Here is a 17629-nt window from a genome sequence, read left to right on the forward strand (position 1 = left end):
TTAGTAATTGGTTTTCTAGGTGTCTTTCTTGACTTGTTATCAACATTCTTTCGCTAGTATGTTAGATATAGTCAACTCGCTACCTATAAAAGAAGCAGTCAACTGAAGCTAAAATCATCATAATTATAGTTTCACGTTTGTTTGAAATGTTTATCGAGTGGACTTTTGTGATCTCCAGCGTCACCCTCATTTCTGCAGAATGGAAAGCGGATAGGATAGTAGGAGGTCATTCAGCGGTTCCCTGGCAGGCTTCTCTTCTAAAAAATAAAAACCATTATTGCGACGCCGTTATCTACAGTGATGAGATCGTTATAACGGCAGCCCACTGTATTCCTGTTAACGAAAATACAATCGTAACCATAAGAGTTAGCTCGTTCAAATGTCACTCCGGTGGTCAGGTGGTAAATGTTTCAAAAACCGAAATTCATGAGCATTTTACCCGAAGTTTATCAAACGACATAGCCGTAATCCGACTTAATTCCAGTCTCCAAATGGGTGTCAATGTGATGTCGATCCCATTGGCCGATATTTCTCCACAACATGGATCCACAGCCACAATCTCCGGATGGAAAGATGGTGGCTGTAATAAGCCAGGATTTAGAACCTTATTGGAAAAGCCTGTGGCCATTGTGGACTGCCAGAAGTCGTATGGCAAAAATATACCCCGTAATATGATATGTGCTGCGGCTTTAAAAAGAGATTTCTGCTCCGCGAAAACTGGAGGACCTCTGGTGTCCGGTGGCAAATTGGTTGGCATCGATTCCCTTGGCATAGGATGTACTAATAAAAATTACCCGGGAATCTATGCTAATGTGGCTGAACTTAAGCCTTGGATCTTGAAAGCTATTAAAAAGGTTTCATTGCCAGGTACAGGAAAAGTATGAAAGACTTCATAAGAAACCAAGAAAAGCTCAATTTAATTTTGAAACATGCATTTAAAGCAGGTCTTTTAAACAACAAGTAGAAAGACTTTATAAAAAAAAACATTAAAGCTTACTTTAATTTTGAAAAATAAACTTAAAGCATGTCTTTTAAAGAACAAATAAATTATTCAAATTTCAACAATATTTCATGCCATCTGGTGGCAAAAACTTTGTGCTCGATGCTTGAAACTATTTGCATGCACTTCTTTTCATTCCTTCGGCTCCCTTATATAATTCTCCTTCTTCCGGAATTGTCTGCAACTTAATCTCCGCGCTGAGTTTGGGGCTTGAAAAAGCGATTTCCGAGTCATTGGGCAATGCAAACTATGCAATATAATCGCATGATATATGCCTAATCTCTGCTACAAACTTCCCATCGCCGAGAAAATGGAAAATCGCAGCCCGGGGAAAATAGCCAGCCGCTTAGCCAGGGGAAAAGCTGCTGCTGGAGAGTCAATTCCAGCGATTAAATTAAGAATGCATAACTTGCAGGGTTAACAATGTAACCAGGCGATGGGAAAGGACCTGGGGGATTGAGAAATGGGAGAAACGGGAGAAATGGGGGACTCTATACTATAGAACAGAGCGCAATTGCCTTGACAGAAGCACGAACGGGGTCCCTGATTTTTATTTGCCATTCCCTTTGCTCCCATTTCTCCGCTACTTCGCGAGAGTGCAAAAAAAAAGAAAGTAGAAAGAAGAAAGCAGTGCAGCTCATGCTACTTATCTGCTTTTTTTCAATTTGCGATTTGTTTGCTGCAGCCACTATTATTAGAGCACTAAGAAAAATGCCTTATTAATTGATTTCTGAGATATAATATATATATAATGTTATATATACAATATCTATAAATCTATAAACATCGCATGTTTGGGATTAAATCTTAAGTATTTCAATCGAAAAAATATTCTTACCTTTTTAATAAAAACATTTTAAATTATATTTTTTGGTTTAAAATAAATTGTAATTCTGTGACTGAAAAATGGCCCTTGATGAAAAAATAAATGTTCTGGTAATATAAAAAAATTTCCTATATGTGCTAATTATATTGCCTTCATATATTTTCTTTTATTAGGCAATATCTGGGGATCTATAAATTTTCATGGTCCAAATATTAATTTTCAACATTTTTAAGAATACATTTTCATCTTAACAATTTGTATCTTGTTGTGTTTTATGAAAAAAAAAATACCCTAGTAATACACATTTTTTTTCTCTGCACTGTTCCTAACCTCAGAGCAATTTCCCTCTTCTTTCTCCCATCAAGAGAGTCATGTCGGAAGCCGTGTTGTTTCAGGTTCCTGCCTGCCTTCCTGTTTGCTTATTTGTTTGCACTCTTGGACATGGAAACGTGCTTGGTCGGGCCTTTTATAAACATCTTGTATAACAGGCGGGCAGTTTCCTTCAGCCGCCACCCACTTTTGAACCCACCTTGTGCTTGTATTTGTTTTTAATAGAATTTCTTTTCTGCTGCGCTTTGCTTTGAGTTTTTGCAAATAGTTTTCATAAATGTTGTGGTTATGCTTCAATGGGAGTAAGGGCGGATCCCAGAGGACTGTGGTGGCCCATCGCTTTTAATTTGTTCAAATGCAAGTTAACAGAAACAAAAGCCATCCAGCTGAGACCAGGACATGTCGCTATAATAAAAGATTTTCACATTTTTTTGTTTACTTTTCCAATGGATGCGTTTATGGGGGAGATTTCAAAATATTTTCAAGACTGAGAATTAAAGAAACCAATAAAACAATCCAAAGTTATATGCATTTTTTAAATAATATTAAAATGAATAATAACAATAAACTTCTTCAAGAAAAATAATTTTAGAAAACAAATATTTATTGCTCAGTCTAAGGATTGGATGTTTATTTAGAAATAAATATAAATTGTAATATTTAAATGAAGGTAAATATTTTGCACTTTGTTTATAATCATTCTATCATTAAAAGATTTTTTCTTTACGCATAAATGTAAATAAAAAATTGCCCAGACTTATTATTGAATTAATCCCGGCTCACGTTACTCCTTTTTTCTCCAACTTGCAACTTTCCCATAATCCCCGCACAGTGCTGAAAAAAGTTAGCACACATGCACTATTAGCTTACGTCAGCATATTTGCGAACGTGTGCGTTAACTTTTTTGACCACCAGACATTAAACACACACACACACGCTTACAGCCCAGCGAAAAAAAGGGTTTAAGCCGAAGCAACAACAAAAAAGAAGGGATTCTCAGCTGCATTTTGTGGGCGCTGGGTAAAAAGGGGCGGGACTCACAGGACAGCATGTTCCGTTGCCTTTATTGCTGGCTTTTAAATGTTAACAAAGTGCGTACTTTGTTGTGTGCTTAACTGGAATTAAGAGCGACCAAAGCAGCACACACAAAAAACCCCAATCATTAACTTGTCTTTTAACACAGAGTGCACTCCATAAAGAGTGAACAAAAATTTGTATGAGACGCGTTTAGTGCTAGGAGCATAAACGAAATGCTAATTTGTGAAAAATTTTACGCCCTAACAATTATGATTTTTTTTACATTTAACAAACTTTTATAGCATAAGCATGTCATTAAAAATTCTGTTTTAACTTTTATAAATTATTAAATCCAATTATTTGTTCGTTGTATTAAATACCTTAACTTAAATATATATAATTTGTTTTTTAACAGCATTGACAGTTTATAGCTCTTTTTTATCCATTATTTTGTTCCATAAGAAGGAACATTTTTAATAAACTGTTTTTTTTTTTATATTTTCTGTAAGGAATTTTTAAATATATTATATAATGTTTGTGGTATTATTTTTCAATCATTATTGTTTTTACAATAAATGCGGTCTGCAATATTAATAAATAACAAAGCAGATGTCAAATGGTTTCTAATACTCGTTTATTATGTTTGCGCAATGTAGCAATGTTTCCAGCGAAACCAAAGCCAAAATCTGTCGGTTGCCAGTAAACTGAGATTGAGAACAATTTCTGGCCAACATGCTTTTGGTAAGAAAACCACACGACACACTCGACCTGTCAACACAGTTTCCCCTCCTTCCACTCCTCCGAAGTCTTAAGTCCTCTCGCATCCTTTCCTTTTTTTGGGCCACACTCGAAGGATTCGCTTCTGACATATACCATATATCGTATATTATGCATGCAGTGCCAGGCAATGGCCAGAAGAATATTCAAAGCATTTAGCAACTCATTGTCCCTTTCGCCAGCAAACCAGCAACCGAGCAGCAGCAGCAATCCCACAAGCAACATCAACTGAAAAGCACAAGACGATGACGATGACGACGGGGAAAAATGTATTCATAGCTCCCCAAATTGTATAATTTAAGTTTGCACATAAAATCACACCGCAAACTTGGGAAAAAGGCCCGAAAAGTAGAAGCCGCAACAACAACAGCACTCAAGTGAACTGACATAGATACGGATATGTGAATTGCTAGGGGAGTATATACTTAGTGGATGTAAGGGAAAATTCTTAACGTCCAGGGCTGGTTGGTCATATAATGAAGGGGGGTCTCATTTGTTAAATACCAGCTGATCTGGATTAAAATTTATATAACATCAGAATAACAAATATAATAAATATTAAATTGTTTGATTAATTATTGAAATATTACATTTTATTAGGACCTGTTTGTCAAAAATGCATTACATTTTGAGTTGACTATGGTTTGAAATAAAAATTACATTAAAATCTATTCCGAAACTATTCAAATGAAATATATAAAAAAATGAATTTAAAATAAAGCGAAAAATATTTAATTGATTTAAATTTTGATTTTTTAATTTTTGATTTTATTCTTGAAATTTTAATATATATGTATATGTATATAACATTTTAAAATTAAGCATATCAACACCTACTTTAAATTTCGCTTCAGCAGAGCCGCATTTTATTGTTTCAAATAAAACATAAAACAGACAAATATTCCTTGACAACAACAAATGCAAGTGTATATAAGTAAAAAAAATAACAATTATATTTAGTGTTAAGGTAAATTAATTTTAAGAAAATGTCAAATAAAATTAAATTTTTTTTTAAGCCTAAGAAGCTCAAAGGTAAATCATTTTTAATCTTATTGCTATTGCATTTACATTCTTCTTAAAATTGTAATATAAAATATTTTTCTAATTTGTCCAATCCCTTTAACAGAATCTTTGGAAAACTGTTTGTTTTTTGAAATAGCACACTTGCAGCCCCTGAATGTGCCTTCCCCTAACCAATTTCTCACTTTCTCTATGCCCTTTTCACCATTACTTGAAGACGGCCGCCTCTATTACACAGTTGAGCACACAACGGAACCGAATTTTCCGACCACCCTACCTACTACCACTCCACACACATAAAATTTAAATATTTTAAAGAGGAAACCGGACGCAGGACCCAGGACACACCGACAGACGGCACAAAGCACAAAACTTGTGTGCCATAAATGCGCTATAAAATTGCACAAATAGCATTGGAGACGTGGAGGTCGAGAAATCCAGAGAGATACGGGGTACATGTGTAAGTAAAGTAAAGTGTTTCATCCAACTTCCTGCCCGATGTCTGCTGACCTAAGTGCGTGTGCACATGAACTTTAACGAGTGGGAGGTCCTTCTGCTCCTTTTTTGCCAGCAATGTAATTCATTGTCATCGCCTTCGTATCGCACTCATTTGCCAGGATATCTTTTGTAACCTTTTCGCCACCCGCAAAACGAAACCTGATTTCGTTTTAATTTTTCCTTTCTTTCTTTGGCTTTTCCGGGGGTTTCCCCTGGTTTCCCCTGGTTTCCCGGGCGACAATCTCAACACCCAACACATCAGCAAAGTTATGGCACTCCCAGGCTTTCACACGGTCCATTTCTGGGCGACAAATTGGTCTTCAGGCCGTCAAAGAAAAAGGTTACGTTCGACATTCTTGGCTCTTGAATTTTCCGGTGAATTTTGAAGGGGTGGCTGAAAAGTCCTTTGGTCATCAGTTACTTTGGGTATAACTATGAACTTGGGAGAAATTCTGTGTGGGCTGCCTTAATTAGAATGCCATAATGGAAATGCCAGCGTCCACACATACGGCTCATAAATAATTTATACGACTTGAAAACGAATGTGGAAATTTAAATAATCAAATTCAGTGGGGCAGTGCAAATATTGTGCCCTCGGGTATTCACACACACACACACACACAAACTCACAATCATCAATAGAAAGAAACCATTTCGGGTTAAATCGAAGGTTGGCAACTATTTCAGGAAAACGAAAAAAGGATAAATGATTTTGCATAAAATTTAAGTGAAAACATTTTCCCACCTGAGATTCAACATACCTCAAAAGATTATTCCTGTGGCTGCCATTCGGCATGGCCGTCAATCTGTCAATTTAAGACAACAATTACGATAAGTGAGCAGGGATATTTATTAACCCAATCAATGGATTATGTCAAACTTTAATTGTCTTGGCTTGTCAACTTTATGAAGTTGCCCGGAGAGGCTTTTGACTTTTAGCAAAATTCGTGAGAAATTAAATTCACATGTATTTTCATTATATTTGAATTAAGGTATGCAGCACGATTTGTTAAGCACAATTTCATGGTATTTGAGGAATAAAATATATTTTTCAATACTTACTAGCTCTCTTTAATAGGTCTTTTTCTCAGTAAAAAATTATTTAATAAAAGAGAGGGATTTCCTAGTCTTTCCTAGTTTTGTTGAAACCTTGGAATAATTAAAGTATTTTTGGTTTAATACAAACAGCTAGCAAGCTCTTTTTAATATTTATTTTTTTAAGCAAATACGGTTTTTTTTTTCTTGAATTTCTCCAGTATTTGTTAAGCCCATAAAATGTTTAATAACAAGCTTTCTCTCCCTCTCAGATTAATTTTCATTTTCGTTTAACATAGACATGAACACTTCAAACTACCATCCAAACATTCCCAAACTATTGCAGCTGGAATTAAATTAAATTAAAAGCTGAAACTTCAGAGTATACACACATGTATTTACCGCTTCCTTCTAACTTTATACCCGAGTGCATCTCGAAAACTCTTTAGCTTCTCGGCGGACTAACCTCAAACTCAGCACCCACAACAACGACAACTTTAATTAAGTGAAAATTATGATGCTGTCAGGAAAAGAAGGAAACGGCAGGCATATCAGCACACTGGGTGCGCGTCAAGTGGGTGGCCGCTGGTCACACGTGGCGTATGAATAATGTAAAATCTCAACTAATTAAGCCGAGTAAATGCATTAACAACAACTTGCTTCGCCGCGGCCTGTGGCCCCAAAAACACTGCAATTTTGTACAGCATTCCATGGCCCCAGATGCAGCAACAACAATTTAGGTAACATATTGTTTGTTTTAATTAAAATTTTTGCTCCAAATATGCGGCCAACCGGGATGATATGTAGCGAAAAAAGCAGCAGTAGAGAATGTTCTGAAACTAAACCATTTAATAAGGAAGTTTAGTTAGGAAAACAAGGCATACCACTTAATTCTCCCAAAGATCAATGTCAGGATAGTCCATGTCTGGTTCGGTGGCCAACGCCATTTCTATAGGAGCTTTGGGCATGGGTAAAGCTTTATAGTTATCAGAAGGATAAAAAACGCAAGGATATATAGAAAACACAACATAATTTTTGCCTATTTTAAAATTTCAGTTAAATTTCAAATTCGATTTAATTCCGTTTTGACAAAAATTAAAATGATATTTTGTTTAAGAAAAGTAGTACTAATAATTTTTGTAATTGTTGTAGTTTTAGAAGGAACAATAAATATTATAATCGTAGTATTCAGCGTAATAATCTTCCTCAAATAATTTGTGAACATTTTAACTTTAAAAATTAAAGAAATAAAAAACAATGTCTTTCAAGAAGAAAATCTCTTAAAAAACTGAAAAACATTGTGTTAAAAATAATGATTCACTTTTTCGAATAAAATTCCACTAATACCTTTTTAAAGCCATTTCAGTTATATTTCATATTCGATCATATTCCGTTTTGACAAAATTTAAAATGATGTTTTGTCTAATAAGAGTAATAGTCATAGCAATTATCATAGTAGGCATAGTCTTCGCAGGAAACATAGTTATAATCATCGTAGTGTTCATTATAATAATCTTCTCCTTCATTGTAATAATCTTCTTCTGAATCTTCTGAATCTTCATTTGATTCAGTGGTTAATTGACTTGTTGTACTGCTGGATTTCTCGGTGGTGACCTCAGTAGTCTGTTCGCTGGAGCCTTGCTGGTCAGTGGTGACCTCGACAGTGGTGCTCATTTCATCGTTTGGCCTTTTGGATGAATTTTTATTTGTCATGGTAGTGGTCTTTCGGGTGGTGACCTTAGTAGTCTGCGTGGTTTTGGGTGGTTCTGTACTAAATTTGGTGCTGCCTTTTTTCCTAGTTGTGGTTGAGGATAATGAAGCTTCGGTGGTGACCTCAGAAGAAACTTCTCTTGAGATTTCGTTAGTTACTTCAGAGGATGATTGAGTTTCAGTAGCGGTTTTTGCTTCAGTGCCTAAAAGTGGCATTTTGTCAACGTCTTGTAACCTATTATTATAATCCTGTTTAGAAATCTTTAAAGATCTTGATCCCAATTTGGGCCGGCCCGCAACCAAGGCCAGAAAAACTACGAAATAAAAACACACACTTTGAGCTCCGAACATTTTATGTTAAGAATTGACAAATGAATGGGTTTACCTTTTACGGCTCATGGAGCTTATATACAACTGGAATTTCCAAGACTTACACAATCACTTGTTTGTATTTCTTTGTTAATACTTTTGACATAGAATTTAATTGGTTCACGTTTTTGCAGGGAAATAAAGATAAGAATAATTGTGTATATAAGAAGTTGCTCAGTTCCAGAATATATAACCTCTTTAAAATTGTTTAAAATTAAATAATCTTATTAAAAAATTTTGTATAATCGTATGAAAAATTAAAAGAAACAAATGTTTATTCTAATCTTCGAAAAAAAAAATGGAAATAAGGACAGCTAAATTAATGTGAGCGCTTAAACTACAAGCTTTTTGAAAAGGTTTAAAAATTTAAATGGAAGGGAGAATTCGTAAACCGTTAAAAATCGTTTAATAATAAATAATTTTTCATGGTCCTCCTTTTCATAAATATATTAATAATCTTCGAAAAAATGGAAATCAGGCATGTGAAAAATTTATCTAGAACACATTGAAACAGATTTTAAAATTCAAATGGAAGAAAGAATCATCATAATTAAGTTTTAATACATTATCTCACTCTTGTTTATTCACAGTTTTGCAAAGATTAAATATTAGATCTTAAACTACTCTTCTGTGGAATTCTCATCCTCGTCCTCCCGTGGCGGTGGTTCCGTTTGCCACCGATGGCCCATCGCATAGGGTGGCTTTGAGTAGGTCTTCACATAGAAGGTTCCATTCTTCGGGACCGAGGGCTCTCCACCCATCCGGAATTCGCCATCGCTCAACAGGAGAATCCAGGTGCCATCGTCATGACGCTCGCAACGTGGTCCCCAAAATCCCGCCGGACTCGTCAGGGTCTCTATAAAATAGTCATGGGATCTCTTGTGCGAACAGCCATATACATAGCACTTTTTCTGATTTTTTCCATAGTTCGGATAGAAGGTAGCATGTCCCACGGGCTGCTCGAAACCGAAACTAACGCTGGTTTGAATGGATTCCACATAGGAGGCATCACTGGCATCGATTCGATACTCATCGCTTTTATCGCGAAACTGAGGACCCGCTGGATCCAAGGCATAAATTGTGTTAAAACGATATGGCATTATCTGTTTGCCAGCACTGCCAGCGATTTGGGCTCCCAACGAGTGCCCAATTATGTAGACATCATCGAAATGCATATTGGCCTCCTGGTTAAGAAATCGCACCATATCCGCCAGCAGAGCACCCATATCCTCCACCGTCTTGGCCACCTCGTAATAATTCACATTCGTCGAAATCTTGCTCCAGTCGCATACAATCACATTGAAGTCCTCATAACGGGCGGGCTCACCATTGATTCCCGGATTCGTAAGGCTCAGATATGCATTCTTAATCTTCCTTATATGAGAACCCTTGCTTTGACTCATCCAGCCGTGAATAACAATTCTAAAAAAAGAGGAAACAGAAGCAATGAAACGACTTTGTTAAAGACGAAGAACAAAATTGCAAAATTACATATACTGTTCAGCTTTTAATTATTTAAGAGCTGGTAGGGAATAACAATATTGTTATATTGTGACATTTGCCACTTTAAACTGAAATAAAATGTTACTAAAAATCAAAGAGCTTAAAAAGCTGTAGAACATTGAGTTTAAAATAATATTACCCATTTTAGAAAAGTGCATCTAATATTGTGAAACTGTAAATATGAATTCCCCTCAAAATAAACAGATCTTATCCTCCTTAAAATTAAATAAAATAAGGAGAAATAAAAAACATTAAAAAAAAAATAATATTACCCATTTTAAGCAAACATGCCACTAAATATGAATGCCCCTCAAAATAAACAGATCTTATCTCAGGCAAATCATCAATTCCTCCTGTTATCTTATCATTTTTACCATAAATATTGGCGTAGCGCATACCAATTTTTCAATTTTCAAGTGAACTGTTTTTAATATATATTAATTGTTAATTGTCAATTATTCAAGCGTCAGTCAAATGGCAATGACTCAACACGCGATAACCCAAACGAAAGCTCAACGAAAAATGTAAATATAAAGCAGACAAACCAGTTTTCGTGATAGTCACGAAATATAAAAATTAAATTATTTGGCAAGAGAATTAAGCAAATATTTGTTTTGGTTCTATTCATTAGACTGGTGTTTTCCTCTCTTATTAATTAGTTGGGCTGTGACGTAGCATTAATTGAATGGGAATGCTGAATACACTGCCAATTGTTTAGTGTCAACAAGTTTGAACAGCTTATCCCACTGTTGAATATAAACAAGTTGACTGTTGCACAATAACTTCCCTCAAAAAAAGTTCCCCATTCGATTTCCAATCTGATGCCTTTAATCTTTTAGGAAATCCCCTTTACCTCGTTTGGTGACGTGCATCGAAGCCCGAGTTCTTGAGATTTTCCGAATCGCCAATGAACAATTCTTTTCCGCAATCCGCAAAATCCCGCTTGAAGAGTATGAACTGCATTTTACTTCGCGAACTGGTAAATGGTACCAAATGCGTGAATAACTTCTTCCAAAACGAGGGGTCCACTCCCAAAGTCTTTTTCTTGACTAGGGTAAAGTTGCAGTTGGCATTGGGATCGAGTTCGGTTTTTTCGGAACTGCCAGCTGGAGATAATAATAAGTTATGTATTACAATTAGAGTGTTGGCTTTTGGGTTTAATAGAAAAAGCATTGTTAATCAATATTTAAACATCACATAAACATATAAATATATAAATTGGATTGCCAATATAAAAACCATTAAATTTCATTTATTTTCACATTCTATAAGATCTTTTATTTAGTACTTATGGAACAAGCTAAATTTATGTAAATCATTTTGTTATTATTCGCTATTGTAGGCAATAATTAGCCACCTTTTAAATTTATTTACACATCTTGGACAAGATCTTTTATAAGAAATTTTAATAAGTACTTATTTCATTGGTATGCGTTTATAAAAATTCTATGGAACAAGTTAAATGTATATAAACCATTCTATTATTATTAGCTATTACAGGCAATAAGTAGCAACCTTTTTTATTTATTTACACATCTTCAATAGGAGCGTTTGAATTTGTTTATTTCTCACCAATTACGAAGGCCACTAATGCTAATAGTACCGCACTAATAATGCTAATTCGACCCGACTGCGAGATCATGGTTATTCGAAGAGATCTCCCTTGGGGCTTCCGACCGATCGAGTGAGTAGTTGAGAAGTTCCAATGCGTGCGATGACCGATCCGATCCAAGCCGATCCGTACCGTTCTCTACCGTTATAGATTAGCACTCCGGCGGACAGCGTGCTGCTGATCTGACCAGCCCAATGGTGCGTGCCCAACTAACGGGCAAACGAAAAAAAACTCCGGCTGACGATCGTCGAGCGGTACGAGTTCCACTTTCGGAATTGTAGAGCGTGGCAACGGCGACCTCATGTCTGCTCTCTTCCCATTCTCTTTCCTTAAAGATCGCGTTAATTATTGGGGAGCAGGGCCAGCAGCAAAAGTGTAAATTCCTAATGACGATCGTCCACCAAGATGTAAATGACTAATAACGTATGATCTTAAAAAAGGAAAATAAACAAAAAATAAAGAAATAAATAGGGTCTGCTGTAATTAACAGGTTTATATATAAGAAAACGAAAATTATATGTTCAAGACAAAGGAAAACATTTGGAAGTAATAACAATATTTATTTATTTGTTAGCCTAGTTATTTCCTAGCAAGACAAGTTCTGTTATTTATAAGTAGACCTCAGATTTGGCATATTTGGATATTTTTTAAAGCTTAAGGAAGGTAGATTCTGAAAACACCAAAGTTTGGCTCATTAAAAATAGAATATAAATCTTAAAAAATAAATACTATCATTACAAAAATTAGAAAAAGGAAAAAAAGGGTTAAAAAAGTTTACAAATCATTCTATACTATTTGTATTACAAGCACAAGGAAAAATACTTTTAATTTTTGTTGTAATATTTTAACTTAAATAAGTTCACTTATGAGCCTTATTTGATTTTTGTGTTTTAAAATACTTCCAAAAACTTATCCAAAATAACAAATAAATCGTAAACAAAAACCTTTTATAGTTTTAAATCCTCATGGAGATAATTAACAAACCCGAGCACATGTTTCAGTTATTTGCCGAGTAAAAAACACATAAAATGTTAACCGCTTCACCCTTTCTAACCCAGATAACCAAGTTAATTACCCCATTAAGTTGACCTGCTGTACAATCCACAAGGAAAAAAGGCGCGTCGTAATAAGATTGGTTTTTCAAATCCTGGGGCAGCATTTTTATGGCTGTCAGTCAGCAAATGATTATCGCAGATCCCGAAAATGTTTAGTCCTATCGGCTAATTGCCTGGCCCTAATCACATTCGAAACTCGCTTAATTAAGCAGCCCCGAGTGCATAATTCATTAAACCAAACTCAAATGAGGCGACAAATTTTCACTCACTTAGCCAAAGAAACTGGGAAAATTGGCGGCGTTCGGCAAGGGGCGTGGCAGTTCCTGGCTTTTCACCTGAGCCACATGAAAACGTTTTAATTATGCAAATTTGGGCGAGCCTTGTTGATTACAAAATCCGCAGAAGAGAAACGAAACTCAACCTCTTGGCGGAGGTATTCACCTTAAATTGGCAAAAGGACCTCCAGGCATCAATCAATATGCAAACTGAACTGAGGTGCAGGACTTTCCCCCTCGATGCCAATAAATTGGCCAACCACCAATTAGATGATGGAAAATAATTGGCACTGCCTCCCGGCTAACTCAAATGGAAAACGAATGTGGAGTCGTAATATTTTGGCTTGGGGAGAAATCAAAATTGTACTTCTGGGCAAAGTGTTTATTTAAAACTTTTTTTAATGTGTCGGGTTCAATATCTTAAATAAATTGTAAAATCATAACATTGAACACCATGAATCTCACATTAAGATTATTTTAATTAATTGAAAAGAATTAAATTTAAAATGTATGGGACACATTTTTTGTTGCGTTATATTTAAGTTTGAAATGATTTACATTTTTATTAAATCAAATTATATAGCAGCAAAGTATAACATATCCGTATTTAAAGTAAATAAAAACCAAATTAATTGAAAAATATTTTAAATTTTGAAAAATACTTAAATTTACTATATATTTTTTTACAGTTTTTGATTTGTTATTTGCAATTATTGAATTTAAATTCCAATAACTATATTGTTTACTTCTTCCAATACTAACAAGCGGAATATATTACAAAGTTTTAAATGTGACTTTCTAGTTCCTTTCACACGTCTGCTACAACGTTTTCCCTTTTGGAATGTTAAAAAAGTTTTAAAATATTTAACAATCACAAGCCATTTCCTAAAGAAGCAAACGCTTCTCATCCACCGCAATAATTCCTTTCCACTTTTCCATCACACCGCTCAAAGTTTCTGCGGGGGAAAAGTTTTCTGGCCAAAAACAGAAAAACTGTAAATCCACAAACAACATTTTTAACCATAACAAAGTACGACGAGATTTTGAGAATAAATCTTGACGCCGCTTTTGGTTTACTCAGGCATATCCCCAAAAACGCTTATTATGTGGTTCCCAGTTCAAAGGGGGCAAAAAACTAGAAGGGAGGATGTTTTGTCCTAAGGACTTTTTAGTTTTCGACTCTCTACGACGATGACTGCAACTTTTTCTATTGACTTAATGCAGTTGGCAAGTGCAGTCAAGGTTGAACTCGGACACGAAAACTTTAAGATTAACTGCAGGAAAAGTCAGGTTTCGGGGTACCATTTTCCAACAAAGTTAGTTTTTATATACAACTCATAGGATTTATTTACTACACACACAACAAATAATTTAAGTATTTTCCAAATCTCCATGTACTTTGAAGCTTAAAATTGTCGTAGTTAAGAACTTTGATGGATAAAAATGCCAATAAGAGGCATTCTTGGCATCTTGGCCACTGCCGGTTCCTTTTTCGCATTGGGCGCCTATTATCAACACATCGATGTGATGCGAAATATACGACGATTGGAGCAACGCAACCCACATGCCTATTTCATCCGAAGGAAACTCTACGGATTGGTAAGAAAATATATATAAGCTAGGTGTTATATTCATACTAATAATCCTTTGTTTAAGGATATCAGATTTTAAATTAATATTTTTTAGTACCACTAAAATAATGTCTCAACTCTTATAAAAATATCTTCTTAAAACTCTTAATTTAAAATAAGTAAAAGTACATTTTGTTAGATGTATATACAGTTTGAATGGATCTCATAAACTTATTATTTCAAATTTGATTCTTCAAATGCTGCTCCTTTTTTAATAAACATCAATTTTCGTTAAGGAATTATATTTCATATAAGTACTAAAATATAATAAGAATAGATCTCATACACACGACTTCTCACTATATTTTAATGTTAAGCTTTTATTTAGTTGGGAAAATATATTATTAAATTAATTTAATTCGGCTGCAATGTAAATATTTTATACATCCGAACTAGAAATTTAGCTATAAATTATCCTTAGGCATTAGCCTTTAGCTGGAAATCTAAATCTACAAATACTACACTATACCTTATCATAAATATATTATATTATTTTAATAATAATAAAATCCCTTATTTAGCTCGGAATCTTCACTCTTAGAGCCGACAGTAAGGAATTCACTGTTGAACCCGACGACTGTCACAAGTTGGGCGGTATCATGAAGTTTGGCTTCCCTAGCACAAATGACATTAGTCTTAATGAAGCCTTCGACTTTGTGACCTCATTCGATCTTCGAAACTCGGCCGTTCAGTGGATGTGTGAGAGGGTGGATATATCGAATCGGATGATCTATGGGGATCCCTCATCTTTGAATACAATTGGAGCTTTTAGCCAGTCGGAGGCATCCAGAGTATTTTTCTTATCAAATATTAAACCTTTTTTGAAAAGAGGATTTAATCACGCCGTTTGGAATCGACTGCTTCAGTATGTCACTGAAATGAGTCAGAGACATGGAACGGTATATGCTTACACCGGATCCATTTATTTACCCCGTAAGATAAAGTCAAATAGTTGGTTTGTGGAGTTCCAAACGGAGGAGAGAACAATGGTGGCTGTACCGACGCATTTCTTCAAAGTTCTGGTCATTGATCCTAAATTCGAGGGCGATGCCACGCCCTACGCGGAGGCGTATGTGATGCCCAACACCCCATTAAACAATAATGTCGACCTGAAGACCCTCCTCAGCGATATCCGGGATATAGAAAATGCCACTGGTCTACGCTTTTTCGAGGGACTTGATCGCAACTTTATCAACACCCAAATAACCAGTTCTTTAGGCAGTCCAGTAATAACCCCAGTAACAAATTCTTTAAATTGCCCAGTAAGCAATACATTAGTCAATCTTCCGACCAAGTAATATAAAATAAATAAATGTTTTGATACGTAGCCCATTGTGTCTATTAAACTAAATTATTGCATTTTAAATTATTGCGTTTTATTGAAAAGAAAATAATGTTAGCCTTGAAGTACAATTCACAATTTTAGGTTTAGGTCCACAGGTTGATTAATTTATATGGACAGAAAATGGCATTTCCTGGGATTGGGTTTCGTCCTGGGAACGACTGCATTATGTGCTTCCTTCGTGGGTGGAATGTATTTCCAGCACAAGGATGCCAAAAGACGATTGCAGGAAATAATACAAAAGGATCCCTATGCCTACTATGTCGGCCCCAAAATTTATGAAGTGGTAAGCAAATACAACACCCAAACACGTATTTCACACTCATTTTAAATATAATTTGATTTTCATACATTGCGGTCTTCAGAGATTTTAGTATTATAAGGTTTTTCAAACGAAATTTTATTATCTGAATATTTAAATAAAATTTAAACGATGGTAAACTTATATTAATGCATTTCAAACAAATGGCACTCGTTTAAAATCTAACATTTTCGGCATTCATTCAACTATTTTAATTTTAAATCATGGAATATAATGCGGATAGCATTTAATATTATTATTTCATATTTTATGATGTTGGTTTTAGTTTATCCTTTATTTATTTATAATATTCCACATTTTTATTATTGTATCTTTCCGATTTTTAAAATCATTGTAATATAATTTTTGTTAATGTATTTAAAGTTTTGTTTCTTTGAGAACCAAGCTAATGCCGATCACCGAATGAGCCAAATCATGAAGTACGGATTTCCGGGTCTGGATGATTTACGACTTTATAGTGACTTTGTGCTATCCTACGATCGCCGAAATCGAGTGGCCCATTGGGTATGTGAGCATCTCCAGGTGGACAACATCCACTCAAATCGAGGTAGACGTGGGCGGAATCCCTATCAACCAGATATGAGTGTGCCCTCCAACTTTCGATCAGAGTTGACCGACTATCGGAGATCGGGATTCGATCGTGGGCACTTGGCAGCTGCCGGAAATCATCATTTGCAACGGAATCACTGCCAGGATACTTTTTTCCTAACGAATATAGCACCCCAGATTGGACAGGGTTTCAATCGCGGGGCCTGGAACAATCTGGAGAGATATGTTCGCAATCTGGTTCATCGATTTGGATCGGTTTACGTTTGTACAGGTCCTCTTTATAAACCCAAACAAAGATCAGGTGGCAAATTGGGCGTGGAGTATGAAATGATTGGACTGAATATGGTTGCAGTGCCAACGCACTTTTTCAAGGTCATTATGGTGGAATCAACACTCCAACTTGGAAAACCCTATATGGAGGGCTATGTTCTACCTAATGCTTCAATACCAGATAATCTCCCACTTCGATCTTTCCTCTGCGATATCCGGGAAATTGAGCATTACGCGGGTCTTAAGTTCTTTGATGGATTGAGGAGAAGTACTATTTTTGGAAGTAATTATCCCAGCGAATCGCAGGTGTTTCGGGAATTTGGTTGAATTTAAAATTCTATTTTTATAACAAAATTTGACAAATTTAAAAAGTATTTCAACCACTAGTAAATCAAGTAGTACCCAAGACAAAAATAGACAAAAAAAAAGTTTTAAATTTGTTTAAAAACTAAATAAAAACCAAAGGTCACAAGCTTCCCTTCTTGTTT

General features: G+C 35.3%; 4 protein-coding genes and 1 long non-coding RNA gene across 5 annotated transcripts; 3 read left to right on the top strand and 2 right to left on the bottom strand.

Moving 5' to 3' along the window:
* The first annotated feature begins 114 nt into the window (after nucleotides 1–114).
* LOC128262619 (trypsin alpha-3-like) lies at nucleotides 115–1358 on the top strand. The gene has a single exon (XM_052996989.1). It carries the CDS (start codon nucleotides 147–149, stop codon nucleotides 882–884), a length of 738 nt encoding a protein of 245 aa, XP_052852949.1. The 5' UTR covers nucleotides 115–146; the 3' UTR covers nucleotides 885–1358.
* A 5306-nt stretch (nucleotides 1359–6664) lies between these two features.
* LOC128262634 (uncharacterized) lies at nucleotides 6665–8617 on the bottom strand. Its single transcript, XR_008268356.1, has 3 exons — nucleotides 7388–8617; nucleotides 6906–7336; nucleotides 6665–6849 (listed from the first exon to the last, which is right to left on the bottom strand). It is a non-coding gene; the product is annotated as an uncharacterized LOC128262634 (long non-coding RNA).
* A 515-nt stretch (nucleotides 8618–9132) lies between these two features.
* On the bottom strand, nucleotides 9133–11922 carry LOC128262607 (phospholipase A1 VesT1.02). Its single transcript, XM_052996971.1, has 3 exons — nucleotides 11658–11922; nucleotides 10939–11191; nucleotides 9133–10004 (listed from the first exon to the last, which is right to left on the bottom strand). The coding sequence occupies exons 1-3, from the start codon at nucleotides 11725–11727 to the stop codon at nucleotides 9203–9205; spliced, it is 1125 nt and encodes a 374-aa protein (XP_052852931.1). The 5' UTR covers nucleotides 11728–11922; the 3' UTR covers nucleotides 9133–9202.
* A 2420-nt stretch (nucleotides 11923–14342) lies between these two features.
* Nucleotides 14343–15979, top strand: LOC128262616 (endonuclease G, mitochondrial). Its single transcript, XM_052996985.1, has 2 exons — nucleotides 14343–14626; nucleotides 15180–15979. The coding sequence occupies exons 1-2, from the start codon at nucleotides 14471–14473 to the stop codon at nucleotides 15954–15956; spliced, it is 933 nt and encodes a 310-aa protein (XP_052852945.1). The 5' UTR covers nucleotides 14343–14470; the 3' UTR covers nucleotides 15957–15979.
* Nucleotides 15980–16091: 112 nt separating this feature from the next.
* LOC128262610 (endonuclease G, mitochondrial) lies at nucleotides 16092–17557 on the top strand. The gene is made up of 2 exons (XM_052996978.1): nucleotides 16092–16286; nucleotides 16686–17557. The coding sequence occupies exons 1-2, from the start codon at nucleotides 16113–16115 to the stop codon at nucleotides 17466–17468; spliced, it is 957 nt and encodes a 318-aa protein (XP_052852938.1). The 5' UTR covers nucleotides 16092–16112; the 3' UTR covers nucleotides 17469–17557.
* Nucleotides 17558–17629: the final 72 nt, after the last annotated feature.

Source organism: Drosophila gunungcola, unplaced genomic scaffold (genome assembly GCF_025200985.1).
Source record: "Drosophila gunungcola strain Sukarami unplaced genomic scaffold, Dgunungcola_SK_2 000001F, whole genome shotgun sequence".
Lineage (NCBI taxonomy): Eukaryota > Metazoa > Arthropoda > Insecta > Diptera > Drosophilidae > Drosophila > Drosophila gunungcola.

Excerpts from the sequence above, each read along its gene's own strand:
- LOC128262619 (XM_052996989.1), top strand. The coding sequence starts at position 147 with ATGTTTATCGAGTGGACTTTTGTGATCTCCAGCGTCACCCTCATTTCT.
- LOC128262607 (XM_052996971.1), bottom strand. The coding sequence starts at position 11,727 with ATGATCTCGCAGTCGGGTCGAATTAGCATTATTAGTGCGGTACTATTA. Across the intron at positions 11,192-11,657 it reads ATTAGTGGCCTTCGTAATTG|CTGGCAGTTCCGAAAAAACC; the intron begins GTGAGAAATAAA and ends TATTATCTCCAG. Across the intron at positions 10,005-10,938 it reads GATGCACGTCACCAAACGAG|AATTGTTATTCACGGCTGGA; the intron begins GTAAAGGGGATT and ends CTCTTTTTTTAG.
- LOC128262616 (XM_052996985.1), top strand. The coding sequence starts at position 14,471 with ATGCCAATAAGAGGCATTCTTGGCATCTTGGCCACTGCCGGTTCCTTT. Across the intron at positions 14,627-15,179 it reads GAAGGAAACTCTACGGATTG|CTCGGAATCTTCACTCTTAG; the intron begins GTAAGAAAATAT and ends TCCCTTATTTAG.
- LOC128262610 (XM_052996978.1), top strand. The coding sequence starts at position 16,113 with ATGGACAGAAAATGGCATTTCCTGGGATTGGGTTTCGTCCTGGGAACG. Across the intron at positions 16,287-16,685 it reads GCCCCAAAATTTATGAAGTG|TTTTGTTTCTTTGAGAACCA; the intron begins GTAAGCAAATAC and ends ATGTATTTAAAG.